We start from the raw sequence: 20,101 nt of genomic DNA, 5'->3' as shown, positions 1-20,101 counted from the left end.
ATCCTGCATGCTTTAGTCTCTTCTCAGACAATCCTTGGGGCTCACTTTTCCACTCAAATGTGATAACTGTTTTATGAATTTCTCCTGACTGATGACATTAGAGTGCAGTGAAGGTTCTCATTTCCCTGATTAACCCCATAAATATTACCATCTTGATGCAACATCCAATCTACTCTAATCTATACAGATATTTCTAATGTAACCATCACCATGGAACCTAAAAGAAAAAAGCTTCAATAAAATGTTTGCAGGCCAGAGAAAACGCAGTGTTCTTTAAATATTCCATGGGAAAAAATCTGATGAGTGATGCACAGCAGTGTTGTTTTAATTAATGTCAGTACAGTTTGCCTCCTTAGGGTGGGGCTTAAGGCTTGATGTCTCAGGGGGCCAATTACACACTGCTTTGCTAAACCTGATCTCAAGTTGGGAAATAGAAAAGTCACATCACCACATACTGGGTAGTTAGCAATACTGAAAATTTAGCTTATTTAGTATGTGCTGGTGTCTCTAGTTCCAATCGGTGAATGAACCAATCTAGCTATTCTTCGTTACAGAATCATAAAAGTGGAGGACTGGAATGGACCTCAATAGGTGATCTAGTCCAGACCCCAGCGCTCAAGGCAGGACTATGTAACAACTAGACCATTCCCAAGAGGTGTTTGTCTAACCTGTTCTTAAAAACCCCCAATGATGGAGATTCCACAATCTGCTAGGAAATTTTTTCCTGTGCTTAACTACCGTGATAAAAATTTAAACCCATTGCTTTTTGTCCTATCCTCAGACGTTAAGGACAACAACTTTTTACCCTCCTCCTTGTGGCAACCTTTTATGTACTTGAAAACTGTTACGTCCTCCCTCAGTCTTCTCTTCTCCAGACTAAACAAACCCAAGTTTTTCAATCTTCCCTCATAGGTTATGTTTTCTAGACCTTTAATCATTGTTGTTGCTCTCTTCTGGACTTTCTCCAATTTGTCCACATCTTTCCTGAAATGTGGCCCAGAACTGGACACAATACTCCAGTTGAGGCCTTTTCAGTGCGGAGTAGAGCTGAATTACTTCTTGTGTCTTGCTTACAACACTCCTGCTGATAAATCACAGTATGATGTTTGCCTTTTTTGCAACAGAGTTAAACTGCTGACTCATATTTAGCTTGTGATCCACTATGACTTCCAGATCCCTTTCCACAGTACTCCCTCCTAGGCAGTCATTTCCCATTTTGTATGTGTGCAATTGATTGTTCCTTCTTAAGTGTAGCATTTTGCATATGTCCTGATTGAAGTTAATCCTATTTACTTCAGACCATTTCTTCAATTTGTCCTGATCATTTTGAATTTTAATCCTATTCTCGAAACTACTTGCAACCCCTCCCAGCTTGGTATCATCCACAAACTTTGTAAGTGTACTTTCTCCGCTATTATCGAAGTCATTTATGAAGATATTGAACAGAACTGGACCCAGGACTGATCCCTGAGGGAACCCACTCAATATGCCCTTCCAGGTTGACCATGAACCACTGATAACTACTCTCTGGGAATGGTTTTACAACCAGTTAGGCACCCACCTTATAGTAGCTCCATCTAGGTTGCATTTTCCTAGTTTGTTTATGAGAAGGTCATGCAAGACAGTATCAAAAGCCTTACTAAAGTCAAGATATACCACATCTACCGCTTTCCCCCAACCACAAGGCTTGTTACCCTGTCAAAGAAAGCTGTTAGCTTGGTTTGACATGATTTGTTCTTGACAAATCCATGTTGACTGCTACTTATCATCTTGCTTGCTTGCTTATTTGCTCCATTATCTTTCCGGGGACTGAAGGTAAGCTGACTGGTCTGTAATTCCCTGGGTTGTCCTTATTCCCCTTTATATAGATTGGCACTATATTTTCCCTCTTACAGTCCCCTGGAATCTCTCCACCCTTCCAAGAATTTTCAAAGATAATTGCTAATGGCTCAGATATCTCCCGAGTCAGCTCCTTGAGTATTCTAGGATTTTATCAGGCCCTAGCAACTCAAAGACAGCTAACTTGTCTAAATAATTTTTAGCTTGTTCTTTCCCTGTTTTAGACTCAGATGTGACTTCATTTTCCCTAGTGTTTACTATGTTAGACGTCTGATCTCTACTAACCTTTTTGGTTAAAACTGAAACAAGAACGGCATTTGGCACTTCCGCAATTTCCATATTTTATATTATTGTCTTTCCCCGCTCATTGAGTAATGGGCCTACCTTGTCCTTGGTCTTCCTCCTGCTTCTAACGTATTTGTAGAATGTTTTCTTACCCTTTGTTACCCTTTATGTCTCTAGCTAGTTTAATCTCGTTTGGTGCCTTGCCTTTTCTAATTTTGTCCCTGCATGCTTTTGTTCTTTGTAATCTGACCTAGTTTCCACTTTTTGTAGAACTCTTCAGATAATTGAAGCTCTCCTGGTTAAGCCATACTTCCTATTTTTCCTATGCAGTGGGATAGTTTGCTTTTGTGTCCTTAATAATATCTCTTTGAAAAACTGCCAACTCTCTCAAATTGTTTTTCCGCTTCGACTTGCTTCCCATAGGATCTTTCCTACCAACTCCCTGAATTTGGCCAAGTCTGCCTTCTTGAAATCCATTATCTTTATTCTGCTATCTTCCCTCCTACCAGTTGTTAGAATCATGAACTCTACCATCACATTATCACTTTCACGGAAGCTGCCTTCCACTTGCAAATTCTCAACTAGTTCCTCCCAGTTTGTCATGGCAATAAGCATTTCAGTTAAAAGATTTCTCACTGTCATGAATTTGTATATGCATCTACTCTCGTAATAGCAGGCTTGTGTGACTCACCTATGAGAGAGCGTGGGTTTCATGGAGCTCATAGAGTTCATGGGGGGTTGCATGGGTAGCTTCCCGGGAGGATCGTTTTGCCGGCTTTTCTGGTGACGAAGCAGCAAGAGCCGTCCCAACTCCTCACACCACGACGAAAGCAGCGCTGTGCAAACAGAACAAAATGAAGGTGTACAACTCAATGAAGAGTGTAGCTGTGTTGAGATAAAGGATATTTTAACCACATTAGTCACTAACTGAATGGACACACCCCAGTTCTGAAAACTTTCCCCATGAGCCACTACCATCATATGAAGAATATGTTGTTACACTAAAAGGGGGAAAACCATGGGAAGAAACAGGGACGAGATCATTGGTAGATAAGAAGAGAGGGGAGCAAGAGAAATCAAGATCTCTTTCTAGTCTCCCACATCCCCTTCCATCGCTAATGTTAATAGGCAGCGGATGATAGTTTTAGTTCTGCTAGTTATTCTAGTTTGGATTTAGTTTATTAGAGATACTCGTCACAATCAGCATTTCTTAATTTAGCCAGTCTTATATATGATTTATTGTGATGGCTGTTCTTTGCCTTCTTGCATAACTAAAATAGTATCATTCCGTACAATTGACAATATTGCAATTCCTTTGTATTACATTTTATTGCAGAAGACACAGATTACAAAAGAAAAATCAGGTGTTGGATTAAATTTGCAACATTATATTACCTACCCCAACTGTGAATGAGCTTACGAAACAGAATGGCCAAGATATTCAAACTTTGGTGCTTAAAGTTAGACACCTGGATCCATATTTGGGGCCTAATCCAGCAAAACACCTAAACATATGCCAAACTTTAAGTATGTAAATATTCCTTTGGTCAATGGGACTACTCATATATTCACACATCAGCACATGCTTACACACTTGGATAAATTGGGGCCGTGGGCACCTAAATAAGTGGCCTGATTTTCAGAGGCACTAAACATCTGCAACTGCCACAGAAATAATGGGACAGGTCATTTAAAAGGGACCTCACCTTCTTCCATTATACACTCAAAAGTGGTGTAATTGATAATTATCGGAACCATTTCAAAGGATGTAATTGGAAAGTTACACTGTGAAAAGTGTAAGATTACCAGATTTTGACAGGAACACAGAAAAATATGTCTCTATATAAAAACACTAGAAATGAAAAAAAAAATCAACTGGCCATACCAGAGAAATATTTAATAAAACCAATACTATTAAAGAAAAGTAAACACACATCAGGGTATTGAGGATGTAGTAATTTCTTTGTATTTACCACATGCAAGGTCAATAATGGTACTTTGGGAGGTGCTTTAGAGTCCTTCTGTGACAAGAAGGGGATACTGCTTCTTTATATAACTAAATATGGTTACTCTGAAATTGTTAGTATCACATCTAGCCTATAGAAAGCATTCTCACTGAGCTCCGTGCCAAAATGTTCTAGCAATGAGTGTCATTCTAAGCTGCTTCTCTATTAGCCAAGGAATCTGTCAACAAGCATTTGATCAAATTATACTCAGCTTTTATCCCTGGCATATCATTACTTATGTGCCAGTGACAAAGGGTCTTCCCCCCACCCCTTTTTCATGCTGCCTGCAGATAAAAATCACTGCCTAACATAGTTTCCTCATGCACACTATGGCTACTTGAGTTCTGAGAAAAATGAACAAAGTGTTCTGCCGAGCTGTAAATGCAGCCATGTCAGAATAATAGCGGATGCTGAGCACTTCCACAGCTGATTGTAATTACTATGGTGTCGAATGGAAACCGTCCATCTTAAATGTGGCTTTGATGTGAGGAGGAAGCTGTTCCTAGTGCACACATATAAGCGCTTGACAAATAAAGATAAAAAGCAGCCGCCTAATGGATTTGAGGACATGAATTTGCAAACAAAAGCCAGTACCTGCTTTGAAAAAAACAGAGTTAACTCCTGGCCAAATAATTTGCAATGGAAATGAGATAACATCGCATTGAGTAGGGAGGGAAGGTAAGATATTAATGAGTTATTATTATTATTACTAATATCAAATGCACACATTTGTAAAGGTGAAATGTAAATGTCAGATAATGGCCAGGCTTTTGAGATAAGGGAGACAGTTACATGCTACAAATTATCAGGAAATGACTCACATTTTTGGAAAGTAAGAATTTGAAGGTATAAAACATAACAAATATACTCATCCCCATCTCACTGCTCATTATTGAGAGGTTTAACCTTTCCTCTCCTGGGACATTTCCCAGTCATGTACCATGTATAATAATTATTTGTGTTCGTGCACTGAATGAAAACATACCGGTTCAGAACTGTCTCTAAAAATGTCAAATCACCGTTATCTCCATCAAAGCGAGGGAGACAAAACACCCTGGGTATGCCTACACTGCAATGTAAGCCCTGGGTAATTGGAACTTGAGGTAGCCGATCCTGGATTTGTTAACCTTGGTACTTGAGCATCTACATTCAAACCCTAGATTAGGAACTGCAGAACCCTTGGGTCCCAGCCTGAGGATCTACATTGCATTAGGCAGGCCTGAGTCCAACCACCTGTATCCCAGACTCCCAAGCACTCTCCCAAAATGTGGTCACTCTAGCCTTGTGTTTGTGATGCAGTGTGGGAAAACTTTACTGTCCAGAGGACAAAGAAAGTCGGCTGGTGGAGTTCTTTTGTTGGACTCCCAGATCATGAGTCCAATGGGGTTGTGTCTTCACAGCAAAACAATTGGTCTTGAACTCTGGGTCCCGGTTTGACTCAGGTTCGGACCCTCCAACACAGTGGGATCCTTGGACCTGGGGTCCGAGCCCGGGGTTAGTGCAATTTTTGTGTAGACTGAAGAGGGCTTAGGCTTCAGCCTGAGTTCAGATCCTGGGCTTACATTGCAGTGTAGACATACCCTCAGCGATTTTACCATTGTCTGTCTCAAATGTTGCAACTTCCCCCCACCCCCCTCTTATACTGGTTTGCACTTAGTATGGTGAGATGAAATGCGCCATACAAGCATCTGGTACAGCTGGATTCTGAAGAACATTACTTCCTGTGACTATTCAAGTAAGATGAAAATGAATTTACAGATTACACTATTCATCTTTAGTGTACGTAGTTTCAGCTTTTTGTGCTGACAGTATTAGGCACATCTCAACTCATTTAAACTCAAAGCAAGAGAAATTCAGCATCACTATAATGAACAGATAAAGAAGCAAGCACAAAGGACAGCTACAGATGGTGTCAACAGTCAGTCTCTCCCTCTCAGAGAACAGCCAAGCAGCTGCTTTTTCTCTCCCCCCGCCCTCTAACCCCTCCTCCTTGTAATACGGAACACAGATTTTGCAGATGGACCATCCACACTACCTCTCACAGCCTCTTTCTGCTGCAGTTTAATGATTGATTTAAATTGTGTTCCTATGCTGCATTGCTACAATGCCCCTTGAATATAATAATGTAGCTTGCTTGTTAAAATAAAAAGTCAATGTTTGCAAGGGTAGAATAGGAATTCTTTATACCTCCACATCCCCACTCCCAACCCAAATATAAAGGATATTCTGGTTAAAATACTAAAATTGACATTTCCCCCCAATACTCAGTCACACAGGCTTTGCCAGCTCATACCAAAGCAGCATATACAGGCAACCAAATGACGGTTTTAGTGTATTCCCCATTTCTTTTGCTTAAAGGGACAGTCTCACGGTTGATTGGCACAATATTTGACCTGCTTCTCTTTTGTAAAACCTGTATAATTCTTCATGTGATTATTTTATTTTAAGGATTTCAGTATTTTTATTAAAACAAATTAATGCTAGCTTGCTAAATTGGATGACAGGAGCAACCCAACACCAAACCCCACAGCAACAGGCCTGTATGTTTGTGAAATGGAGAAAAATGGAATCAGTTTTAAAAAAAAGGGAGCGGTTTTATTTACAAGCAGCCAAGGAGTTGTTGAAAAAGTGAGAAAAATATATCTGAAAGTTAGGAAAGGTACTTTCAATAGTGTCAGCTCCTGCCATCTAGCCCTATTGTCTTACTTTCATTCTTCCGGGGGGGCTTACAAATATAGTGCCACATGATGCCCTCACATGTGCATACCTGAAGGCAGAGTTTGACCCATATCTCCTCAATATTAAAATCACGTCCTATTACATCCATTTTATAGCCTTTTGCATATTTAAGATCCATTATTGCCAAACCCTCATATTTAAATGAGTTAAGCCTCAAAAAATCATGAAGAATGTTTTAAAAACATTATATATATATAGACACACGTGGTGTTCTTTTAATCTTTTAATTTCCTTCTGACTTTTAAGAGACACTAGAATAACATCTCTCTGCAGTCATGTGGGCTACAAACTTACAAAAACACTGAGATTTTTGTACAATCACTTGAGTCTAGAATCTGGGGCTTTGAAGAAAAACACTCGATATCTCAAGACTTGTGATAAAAAAATCTTGAGCGTTGGCAACATCCCTTAATGTTGTTCCTATCTTCTTAGGCCCCCTTTATACTGATAAGTTGCCCACACTGTGCAATATTGTTTCCACCAAACATACTCCGGTGTATTTGATCAAAGTATTGCATAATTATAAGTGATCAATCATTGTCTTGAAATTAAAAACATGTTTTTCAAAAGTATTTTAATAAAATATTGATAACTATGATCTTAGAAAGTGCTATGCAAGTTCATGTGGACCCAGGATGTAGCACAGTCATTGCAAGTGCCTATATATGCGCTGACATGACCAAAAAAAGACAGTCACGTTCCTGACCGGTCACTAGGTGGTGCAGGAGAAATGGGAAAAGGAAGCAGCCTGTTTGGAAAGAACAGAGAAATTATTCGAGGAATGACAGAACAGGAAGGGCTCATGGGTAAAATGTATGCTTCCGCATCAGTGCTCAAAGGTTGAAAGACTAGTACAATTTAATTAGTAAAACGAGTTTAGTGGTCCTGACTCAGCCCAGAGCGATCACCTGTTACACAGACAAGGGATGCTCCAGACTGAAGAACACATCACTATCTGCCCTGAGGGCAGCCTTGGCTTAGGTCATTAACACAGAACAGATAAACAATACTTTTGGCTAATTAAAGATCCATAGTCTCCAGAAAAGCCAGACTCTTAAGAATGTAAAAGTAATTAATCCAAGATGGGGAATCCATGGATGAAATCCAGAATGCATATTCGGTTTTTAACACCTTGCTGCAAATGATCCAACTGTACTTCAGATCATTCAAAACCACAAAACAAAATGATGATGCATTTCAAAATACATAATCATGGTACTGAATAATGGATTCTGCCCATTATAACCCTTTTATTGGGGAGAGATGTTGAGGGAGAAAAGAAGAGATCCTAAACAATAAATGCTATCCGATAGATTCACTAATGCATTTCATTAGCTTTATACATACAACCATCAATAGCTACAATCCTGGAACTGATTTAACTCGATGTATTGCAAAGTGCTGTAGTAAGCATCTACAATGAATGAATGAGCCAGTGGACTCCCTGGAAAGCAAAATACAGAGAAGCACTGTGCTAATCTATTTACCTATTATGATACCCTAGTATTAGTTACAGCTTATCACCTCAGTAAATCACCTCCTCTTGTTAGGGAACATGCTTAAAGGTGCAGCAAACTGTTATTTATAGGCAGAAACTATATTTACAGCTACAAAGGCAGGTGAGGAAGGGACAAGACAACTGCTCAGTAATTTCAATGCCTTCTGCTTCCCAGGAGACTGCTGTAGGAGCACAATAGGATTACTGTTTTCTTGCTGCAGTTAAGCTGCAGCAGATAGTTCAACAGGCAGCTTGGCAGACTCATATTTCTTACTCAATGAAAATTGAGTGCAACGAAAATTGTGAAGAAATATCTGTTGAGCACCATCCCCCAGTTTGTTTTGTTTTTTAATCTCAGCAAGAAATGCAGCAAGGTGCTCAGGCTTTTGTGGCAGATGCAAGAAAATCCAACGTCTTTCACAGATCTACACCAATAAATCACACATGTAGCTTTTAAAGGAAAATTCACATTTTCTGTATGCAGAATTTTTTAGACCTTTTAGGTGGTGTTGTATCTTCTGCTACACAAGCAGAGTCTGCAACACTCCTTTTGACAAATCATCCTGGCAGATAATTTGTGGCACTGGGGGAGAAAGAATACTGTGCTGGCTATTTATTTATTTCATTTCTCTCCTCACAAGGGACAAATAGGATGCAGAAGATACAGTCACATCTCTGTCTATATGAATGCTAGATAGATTTCAAATCAATATTTAATTGTCACATACCAAACATAGATTAAAGTCTGATGATCATCTTCAGTCATGATTTTGGAATACAGCAAAATTGAGTGTTCTCTCTCTTACTTAAAAGGGTGGCAGGGTTTGGGGAGCTGGAGAAGGGAGGGGCAAGTGTGTGGCCCAAACTACTCAATTCACTGATTAAAGACCTATTCTTCCAGCTCACCACTATGGTCTGGAAATCACTTTCACTCACTTAACAAACCTGGCTAGGTTCAAATCAGTGACCCAAAGATGAGAAGCCGTGTTTCCCATTATCAATCCTCTAAGCTAGCCAAGTACCACAACAGCATCTTCTGAGAAGCATTTTTGTTTATGCTAGTAAGTATTAGGAAAGGTGTTTGATGCTTATTGTCTAGCATATGGGAAATCTATGCTCTGTCACATTACTATACACAGCTATTCAAAACAAAGATTTTGCATTTGAGCAAAGTTTAAGTTTGAATTCCTTGTTGTCTTTTGTTTTTTTTCAGAATAATAATTTTACTTGAAATCTATAACATTTCAGTTATAGAATAAACAGCGCTCTACAAAGATCAGTAAACTAAGCCACCCAACAAACCATTGGTGACTAAATTTTAAAGATGGAGAAACTACAGCATAGACAAGAGAGGGGAATTCCTCAAGGTCACATTGTTAGTGGCAGAATCAAGAGGAGAACCCAGGAGTCCAGATGCCTAGGAGACCACACTCCCTCCTCTCAGTGGAAGGAAAAACCACACCAACCACATCAAGGTTAATTTTCTAACCCCATATTTTCATACAACAACCACAGAACATCTGTACATGCTTTCAAAAAGGGAGAAAAAATATGAAAACAATGCAGCCAAAATTTATGGCACAAATGTATTTCCTAACTTAACATCATGCTGCCAGATTCCCGCAGAAGACCCAAAAGCTATTTTTGGAACTTTTGCTCTGAGGTTTTGCTTAAGGCTCAGCTTAACTTGAATTTTACACTTTTACCTTCTGTGTAAAAAAAAAAAAAAGTTTTATTATTAGATAGCTACAGAAAATATTATTTTTGAGCAGAGAAGGATAAGATCATTTGGTCCCAGACGATTTTACTGAAATTGTTAAAAAAATCAGTCTTGAAATCTGTCGGGTGTGACATGGACACCTGACTACCTGAACTGAGACATCCACCCAGTTCACTGGGGACACCTGATTTGACCATCACATCCCAGTTTCCCCTTGTCTTTCATATGCAAATAACTGCAGAAGACTATTTAGCCTAAAAGAGATTTGAAGTTAATCATAATCCTAATGATGCAAGGTAGCTAGAATGATGCAGAACATGTGTAAGGGATATATAGAACAGATATGCCTTGATTGATTAATAACTACTGATTCCTTAGGCCCTTAAAAATTAGAAGAGCTATTCAAAGCTTCTGTTTATTCCTAAAATACGATCCACCTACAAAGAGAAGAAAATGGCATGCATCACATGAGACACTTTGTCGAAGGACCCACAGATCAACCAAAGTCAGGAGTTCTCCCCAAGAATAGAAACTAAAATGGCTAAATGAGAGTATCATTAATCACCTAGGCAGGAATCTCAGAATTTGCATATGGATAAAAGCTCTCTCTCTCTCCCAATCTAGCTAAAAAGAACTCCAAGTCTTTCACCCCAAATTAGAATCTGCACATTTGTTTCCCTTGTGAGTCAGATCTACATCCTTCTACATGTGGGAAATGTCTATTGTAAGTCCTAAATAAGGTGAACTGCTTATGTACTTGTCTTAATATAAGAATGGCCATGCTGGGTCAGACCAATGGTCCATATAGTTCAGTATCCGGTCTTCGGCAGTGGCCAATGCCAGTGCTTCATCTCCTGTCGTCCAGTCCCAGCATCTGGCAGGCAGAGGTTTAGGGACACCCAGAGTATGGGGTTGCACCCCTGACCATATTGGCTAATAGCCAATGATGGACCTATCCCCCATGAACTTCTCTCATTCTTTTTTGAACCCAGTTATAGTTTTGGCCTTCACAACACCCTCTGGCAACAAGCCTTCCAAATATAGAAGATTATAAGGATTGTGTTGGTTATCACTGTAAATAATTGCACTGTAGAAGTAATAGGAATTGTCTGGCACTGGCACAAGGAAAAAGAAATGTTAAAACATATAAATTAAGGTATAAACTTTGGGATATTAAGATTAATTGCTTAAAAGGAGGGATCCCAACTGATAGTAGTGGCTAATAATGAAATAGAATCCTTGAAATGGATCAGACTTTAAAAGCCTCCGATAAGAAAAGGATTGAAAAAATCTGTTATACACAATCACCATCTACTGGATAACAATGGAAGCTGCAAAGCAACTGAAACTCTAAAACCTGAGAGAAGCAGTACTTGTGGCACCTTAGAGACTAACAAATTTATAAGAGCATAAGCTTTCGTGAGCTACAGCTCACTTCATTAAAACCTGAGCACTCTCTCGGCATGTTTCCAGTAGCAATGGGGGTAGGGTGGGTAGGTGATGGGAGTCCCTCCTACAAGACCTGAAACCAGGTTATATAAACTGAAGTCACCATGTGCTCAAGAGAGTTGACTGCGAACAATGCCTGTGGGAAAGGTCCCTTCCCCCATCCCAGGGTGAACAGGATAAGAAGTGGCGAGATTTCATTTCAAAGACTATACTCGCTCCTCTCCTTTTTTATATAAATAACTAAACATTATCTTGCTGAGTTTACATTCTCTAGTGATACCTCAAGTAACCGTATTTTAGATTTAAACTCCTTTATAAGTCCAAGCAAACTGGCCTAAGAAAAACTGAAAACAATAACTTTAAGCAATTTGTTTTAATATTCTAAACTTGTCCCTTTGGGATTCATCTAGTCAAAGAGACACAACCACATGCTTCAAAGCTCCTTAAAGACAGGTATACCCATGGAAGTGTGATAAATGTGTTAGGTTTCACAGTAGCAGCCGTGTTAGTCTGTATTCGCAAAAAGAAAAGGAGTGCTTGTGGCACCTTAGCGACTAACCAATTTATTTGAGCATGAGCTTTCGTGAGCTACAGCTCACTTCATCGGATGCAACTGTAGCTGTAGCTCACGAAAGCTTATGCCCAAATAAATTGGTTAGTCGCTAAGGTGCCACAAGCACTCCTTTTCTTTTTATAAATGTGTTAGGTACTAAAGAACTGGGAACTCATGATCATATATACGTGTAATAAGAAATCTTGGTAATTTGCATTGTTTCTTGATATAACTGCTGAGCCTCAACTCCAGTCTGTGATAATTGCTCTCAAAACTGAATTGTGCGTGTAGTACACACAGTTGGCTGCATTTACTTTTGAGTGGTGACCTGGTGATTGTATATTAATGCGGTTCTGGGTGAATTAATAAATTGTTGATTGGTTAAGAATAAACAAGTGTCCTGATTTAAGAAATACTGTTCGAGTTAGAAGTTGACCTGAAAAAACCTAAGCATTAAAACTATTAAGGCTAACCACTCCCTAGACTCAATAAAGAAGTGTCATCCTATTGGATTCGATTACATATTGCCAAACCGAGTTTGCTAGATTTCATCTATAAAATCTAAATGACATCTTGGCAAATTCATAAATTGACCCCCTTTTCATGCTTACACATGCATTCATCGTGTTTATCTACTGCAATTCAACAACTTCTGTGTTTCACCTCAGAGGTGGCTGCATTATACTTCTGGGGTATTGAAAATGGAATATATGATTTGTTATATATTCCAAAGCTTATTTTCCACAAATATGGCAAAGAAAATAAAGGTATTTTCTTCTATTTAGGCTTAAGCTTTCAAACCTGGGACCTAAAAGAAGGAACCAAAAACCTAAATACACACCAACTGATTTTCACAGATCCTAAGTGAGCACACACAAGCCTGAGTGAAATCATTGGGAGCTACACATACTCAGAACTTTGGAATATCAGACAGTTATTATTTGGGAGCCTAACTTTAGATAGCCTGATTTGGAAAAAGTTGGTCTTTGTCTTCAGTGGAACACTTATTTTTTCCCCCCAGGTTACAACAGGTTGTATGGGGAAATGGAAGAGAAGAGAAAAGAATGATCATTTAAGGATGAGGTGATTACATTTTGTTATGCACATCCAGAGAAGAAGCCAGCGACAATCACAGCCCATTCTAATTTTTTACAATACCCTTTATTTCCTGCCTTTACAAATAAAAAGGTGGGGAAGGCTATTCTGCAATCATCTGATAGTTGGAACATTTACAAAACGAGCCATCGATCTGAATTCTTGTGGAGGGCATCTGGCCCTGTATCGCTGCAGAAGAACACTATAATTTCAGCTCTGAACAGTGCTAAAAGATAATGCCATCACTACCCCTACCATCTATAAATAACAGCTGCACTGGATTCAGCAGGGTCACGTGGAAAAGCTGACTAAGGATATATGTATGTGTGTGGGAGCACACATTTGGAAACCAAGCTTTAGCGTTCCAAATTTAGCTCTGGTCCCTTCACTCCCTCTGGTCTGCAGAGAAGTACCGTTATTTATTTATTTTCCAATTCAGCTCTGCCCTAGGAAGCTGCTGAGTAGGATATTAACAGGGTATTGTGTAAAATCATATCATGTGCTGCTGTGCACAAGACCGCTCAGAAAGGCAGACAAGAACCAATTCCTGAGGCAGCTCTGTTAACCCTCCCTCCCCTCTAATTGACACAGTATCTCAACCACTGAAAAGGCAAATCGGCCTGAGAGACGCAGATGAAGGAAAGGGGTGGGTGGCATAAAAGAGCAAGCATGCACAAGACAGCGCAGAATGGATGCCACACAGTAAAACAGTTTTGCAGTCTTGCACTGAACTGCAGAGTGTCTCCCCGCTCCCTCCTGTGAATATTTCAGAAGCAGGATTAGGACAACACAGAAATGAATAAAATCTGAATGAGTCAAGAAATCAGATCTTAAGACCAATTTTATCTGGCAAAACTGGTTGTAGAAATGCAGAAGAACCAAATGATTTCATCTGCTTTGACTGCTTAAGTAATTCTACGGTATTAGTAACAAAGGTAGATAGGAAACCATTTCAAACAAGTTATACATGACTCCTCAGGGTTTCTCTTCGAAAATGTTTGGAATAGAAGTTGACATGGTCAATGCAGAATGAAAAAGATGTTTTGTTTATCTATCTGTAATAACCCCAAGTCATTAACAGGGGATAGATTTTGATATTTGGAAGAAAATTCGGGGCAGGGGGGACAACAACAAAATAGGATGTTCCCAAGGCTTCAGTTCTGTTATTTCTACAGAGCTGTTGTTGTGTGTGGAGGTGTGGGATTTTTTGTTTTTGTTTTTAACATAAACACGGACAATCTTTCTGATATCTTATTCTGCAGGAAATCAACAGCTCACATCACCACTGATCATTCTCTCGGACTAGAAACTAAATATGTGAGACAATTCAATGGCATCTGGAGAAAGAGAAACAGAGGGGATATCAGAACACCAAGTATTACTACATGACAATTTGGAGGATGCTATCCAAGAACATAAGATGGTGAATAACAGTTCCAGTTTCTTCTTGATCAGCACAATTCTGGATTTGATCCTGCTCCTAGTAAAGTCAGTGGAAGTTCTGCAATTGACTTCAAGGGTAGCAGGACCAAGCCTTCTGTTACCTCTGTATAATGCTGACAGTTCTGATCCTTCTATGGGGACATACAGTCAGACGTCATGTTGCAAAAGGCATTTCTATTCTTCAAATCAGAGAAAACTGTAATCTGCTGGTCTGACATTTTAAAACTTTAGTGACAAGATCATATAGCTTATGGAAAAAATGACTGAAATGGGGATGGGAAAAGAAGAGAAGAGAGAGCAGAAGGTAAGAGCTCTATAAAAGTGGAGAAATACAGATTTTCACCAGTGTTTGGAGATAGCACTCCAGTGAAGTTATCAACTGTCTTTGGACTGTTGTGCGCATACATGGCCCTTTACAAATACAAAAGACTTGGTCCCTATTCTGTTGAACTTGAAACAAACACAATACGTGGGATAATAATTCAAAACAAGATGGCTTGGACAAGGAATTCTCAAGGAGTCTAATGTAGGAAAGTTTCCTGGGGCAGTGTGTGGGGGCGGGGGGTTATAAAAGGATTGAAAGGGAAGAGGGCTTTGGAGACAGGAAGTGGAAAACTCTTCCAAGGGTAACAGCTTTGAAAGGAGTGAAACAGGAGAAAGAAATGAAGAAAGCCCTAAAGAGCAGAGAGGAAAATAGGGAATGAGAGTAGCAGGAAAGTAAAGGCACTGGTAAAGGCAAATGAAGGATGTGTAACTAAGCCTGTTAAAGTAAAAAGAAATTAAAAGATTTCCCCCAGTTTTGGGTTTGCATTTTGTTTTGACAACTAGCTAGAGAGGGCAGGGACAGGTGTTCCTACATGTTAGAGTGGGCTCTGCCTCAGGAGACCGAGACACCATTTGACCTTCCCTTCTTCACTGTTTAAAGACAGAGCTGATTAGGCTCAGTTGAGATGTCCTGTTCTGAGCCATTCACCTAAGCTGATAAGTTTCCTTACTCATGGAATAGAGGCCAGTAGTAAACATTAAATCTGCCAAAATGCAGCCATTGAGATAATAAAGGCATGAACCCCATTCTGTTCTCATCTTTTACAACGTAAACACACCTATACCATGAACCTGAAGTTTGGAGCTCCCAAATGTCTGGAATAATGCCCAGAAGCTGGATACTGCAGCCACTTGCAAAAGAAAGCGGGAGAAACCACTTCAAATATCTTGTGATTGACCTGGGGAAAGTGTTGCACAATAGAATTACACCTGCTCTTATTCCAGATGATTGTTCATTTTCAAAATAGCCAAGAATAAACTATACACAGGGAATCTGGCCAAGCTCCCATATTGGTGTAGTCCCACTAAAAGAGAAGAGCAGGGTTGATGCCTAGATTCTTCTTGATGAGGATATCAGGAACATGGATCTGCACATGTACAAGCATCTACTACATGTGGGTGGAATGGGATCAATGCAGAATACTGGCTCAAGTTCAAGTGCCTGCCATCCAAAGTCTAAAAATTAAAATGAGAAAAGCTGCTATTATGGTATGGTCACTGTGGTTCAAGTGTTGCAATGGCCAGAAGACTAGTATCAAGATTACCCTGCACAACATACCTTCTTCTCCCTGAGTCTTCTGAGTCATATCCACTCATGCGACTGACAAAAGCCTTGCAGGGTCAAAACCATTATGGAAGAACAAGATACATGTTGTGCTCTCTCCTGCATTATCAACAAAATTATCAACTATGTTATAGCTGCAAAATCTGTATTGCTAGAAATGATAGAAGAAGCAGAAGGAACATCTTCATTTCAGGTTCCGGTGTGACTTTGCAGGACTGGACAGCTGGGAAAAAATAACTTCTGACTTGTAAACAAGGGACAATTGATGTGGAAGATACTGAGGACAATAAGGTGCCTATCTAACTCCTTTTTGAGCTGATCAACACTTCAGCAAGGCAGGGACGGTGTCCACTTCTACTTTTGCACATCACTCATCGTAGTGGGACCAGAATCCTAACTGAGGCTCCTGGTATTATCATCATAAAAATATTAAATTTCAATAATAATGTGGAATATTTTCAAACTAGGAAAAATATCAGGATTAAGAGGGCCGTATTCAATTCTGCTAATACTCAGCATTTCTTTTATTGTTTTGTAATATTTACACTGCAGCAGCATCCCAAAATAGTTACTTTCCAAACAGAGGAATGAGCAGTACCTCTGTCAAAGATCATGTAGTACAACAGAAATACATGTACATAAAAGCACTTTTCATCTTTAAGTCACCTGATGAACACTCGCAAAGCTGCACCTAACCTGTGAAGCGTGCAGCACCCTAATTTTACAAAGGGAGAAACTGAGACAGCGAGGTTATCCCTTAGGAAAATGGCCAGATGGATGTGCTGTAGGGACTAGTTAATTTCATGGCGGGGTCTGGTGAGAACCCCATAGTGGACACAGCACCAGGGAGAAACAGCAGCCTGTGGCTGCTGGGTGGTGGTTCTGGGGCAGGACTCCTGCCTACAGTCTGTTTGGTCACATTTCTGCTATTGTATTTCTTCTATTGGTCACATTTCTTCTATTGTATTTCGGTCTCCCTTGTTGGGTAAGAGTGGACATGAGGAGTACAAGGGAGACATAGAGCTTGGCCATGCATATAGGGGAGGACTCTTCAAATTTGGAAAGAAGGGAGGGAACTGTGCTGGAGGATGAATATGCTTCAAACTCAGTATCTCAGTGTCAGTTCCTGAGGACAAGCATACTTGACCATAGCATCCTAAAAGGCAAGGACATTGCTTAAATCAGCATCAGAGCTGGAATAAAGACTCAAACTCCTTTCAGGTCTGTGCTCAGCTCACTAGACCATACAAAATTGTTTTTAATGTCTTGCACTATCACTGGGAGAGATCCTCAGCTGGTTGAAATGGGCATAGCTCCATCAACTTCAATGCCATTCCATTTGACTTCAGTAGAGCAATCCAGCTGAGAATCTGGACCCTCTGTTTCTTTGGGGCAATTTAAAATATATGAACTAATAATTATATGGGATAAAAGGGAAAGATACAAAAGAAACTGAACCCTGCATGTCACAATGAGTTCTGCAAAGACAGATGGAAGAGTCACAAATGTAATATTTCTATTTCATAAAGGAATAATTGTAAAAATGTTCCTAGCGTGATGAGCACACCAATGAAGACTTGTAAAGAAGTAAAGGCTGGAACACTAATCTTTCTTAATGGGTGGGATTCCAGGAATACCCTGAAATTAACGGAGGTTAGTGCATGTTCTTGGTATAATGTATAGATTTAGTTATACATTTTGATCAACACCAATAAAGATCAAAGGCTATTCTGGTTTTAGTTCTAGAAAGTAAGTCAGGTACATTAAAAAAAAGGAGTAGAGGCTGAGGAACAGGATCTTGCAATCAACAATATAAAATGAAGTAGGCTAGTTCACTGAAGTATACATGAAAGGCAGCACCTCAAGAGGCCTGGACTTAAAGCTTTCAGAAAGTACAGAATAAGCTCATGCTATTAAAGTCTGGAATAAACTAATATAGAAAAGTAGGATATGTTTAAGGAAGCATTAGAATGGCAGTAGTGTAAATTCATCCAGGTAAAATCTAGGAATCAAAAAGGATAGCAGGACGCAACATGGCTAAGCCAAGATAAACCGTATGTAAGATAAAAGGAATGCATAGAAAAGGTACAAAGGACTTGGTATAAGGGAAGACTGGAAGAATTATATGGTCTACAGCCCATAAAACTGAAGATGACATGATGAAATAAACTTAACATTCTGAATAAGAGAACATCTTAACTAACTAAATGGTTCCTCATGAACAAACAATAGATGATTTTTTTTTTTTTAAAGAGGACTAAGATGAGGAAGAAACTGAAGATATGAAGAATAGTCACTAAGCAAGAACAGTGACTCTCTTTATAAATGGAGAACACTTGCCTAAGTCAAGGGTAAGATGTTTAGGCAAGGAGATGAGAAACTATTATAACAAGAGATGATAGAGCAATTAACAAACAAAGCTGGAAGTTTTTAAAACTGATAAAACAATGTTTATAGCACTGACGTTGCACACAGCAGTTTGCAAGACATGACATCACTACTAGAGAAATCTTTGCTCATATGGGAAGCTATAGTGAATCAGCCAATTGGTTCAATAAGCCCAGTTTTCTTCATCGATAAGTGGCCAAACTTGATGCTTTAGAGGAAGGAGAAAATATTTCCAAGACGTTTACTTATTCAGTTGTGTTTTCCAGGAATTCCCAACTCCCGCGGTGCACAGTTGAAGCCCAGACACATGAGCTTTGACTACAATTTTCTATGCCCACAGAACTAGAAATATAACTGGTCACAAAATCATGCTCAGGTAAGTTAAACCTAAATTCTGAATAGAGTCTTGAAATATATTAAAAATTCCTTTTTAAGTGGGTCATGCAGCAGTTGCTTCTAGAATTATTTTATCAGTGAATGAATTTTATCAATGTAATTGTGTTCCTGTTTGACAGTGTACTGGAATCTTTTTGATCTACTAGAGTTTATATATTCCATCCAGGCAAAAACCAGATAAATAAAAAGTGTTACTATAACTACAAAAATGCACAAGTGATCTATCAGATAATCAGAAATGAGTGGTGAAAAGAAATCACTATAAGTAAGTGAAAGGACTAAATTAGAAATCTGCTTAGCTCTTTGGAGCAGGGAACGTGCTACGTACGGTGATAAGGAAGGAGTGTGGATCCTTAATGTGCTATCAGCTAAAAAACGAGGTGATCTTGCATAAATCATGAGAGTTCACAATGCAGTCTACATTGCTACAGAAAACTTGTAAAATCCAAAGGTGCCCTGAATGAGCTCACAAACTGCACAATGGGAACCCAGCAATTTTGGCATGGCATGCTGAATAGTGTCTGAAGCCTTATATAAGTCGATATTTAACTCTTAATATCACAAAAAGGTGAAAAATTAAAATCAAAAGCAAGTCAAAAGTGGCAAGGGGCACAAGACACAAGCCACAAACAGTTTAAGCAGGAAAGAGCCGACAAGAACGCATCAGGTGCATCAGTTCTGAGAGCCAGTCCCATTCTTCTACGTGAAACCATGTGGCCGCTGGCTACACAAGTTTGGCATTTGACTGCAGTTAACTTAGTGTCCCGAGTCGAAACAAGCCATGCTGTATATTTAAATAAGTTGTTTAGCTGCTGGCAACAAAAGGAGAATACATATCAAAGTTTCAAAAGAACATTTATTAATTGGGAGGCAAAGAAAGTAATGAGAAACAATCTAGTCAGCTACAGGAGAACTTTAGATAATTATGTCTTCTAGCCCAGATGGTACATGCAATTGGAGAAGGTAGATAGATATATATCTGCGAACTATATGCCAAAAGAGAAAACAGGTCAGTGGACAAAGTGCTAACAAAAAATGACCTGTAAGCATAGTGGGTAAAAAATGTGATTTACATGTGCTT

The 20,101-nt window shown here is 39.3% G+C and overlaps 1 protein-coding gene across 11 annotated transcripts in view; it reads right to left on the bottom strand.

Moving 5' to 3' along the window:
- The window catches only part of ZMIZ1 (zinc finger MIZ-type containing 1), a 478,186-nt gene that overhangs the window by 59,370 nt on the left and 398,715 nt on the right, over positions 1-20,101 (bottom strand). For all 11 annotated transcript variants that reach the window (XM_074958674.1, XM_074958670.1, XM_074958666.1 and 8 more), the window contains one exon: positions 2,816-2,960. In XM_074958674.1, the coding sequence (XP_074814775.1) occupies positions 2,816-2,960 (145 nt within the window). The remainder of the gene's footprint in view (positions 1-2,815; positions 2,961-20,101) is intronic.

This window comes from Natator depressus, chromosome 7 (assembly GCF_965152275.1).
Source record: "Natator depressus isolate rNatDep1 chromosome 7, rNatDep2.hap1, whole genome shotgun sequence".
In the NCBI taxonomy this organism is placed as follows: Eukaryota; Metazoa; Chordata; order Testudines; family Cheloniidae; genus Natator; species Natator depressus.
This window is presented reverse-complemented; position numbering and strand designations above follow the sequence as displayed.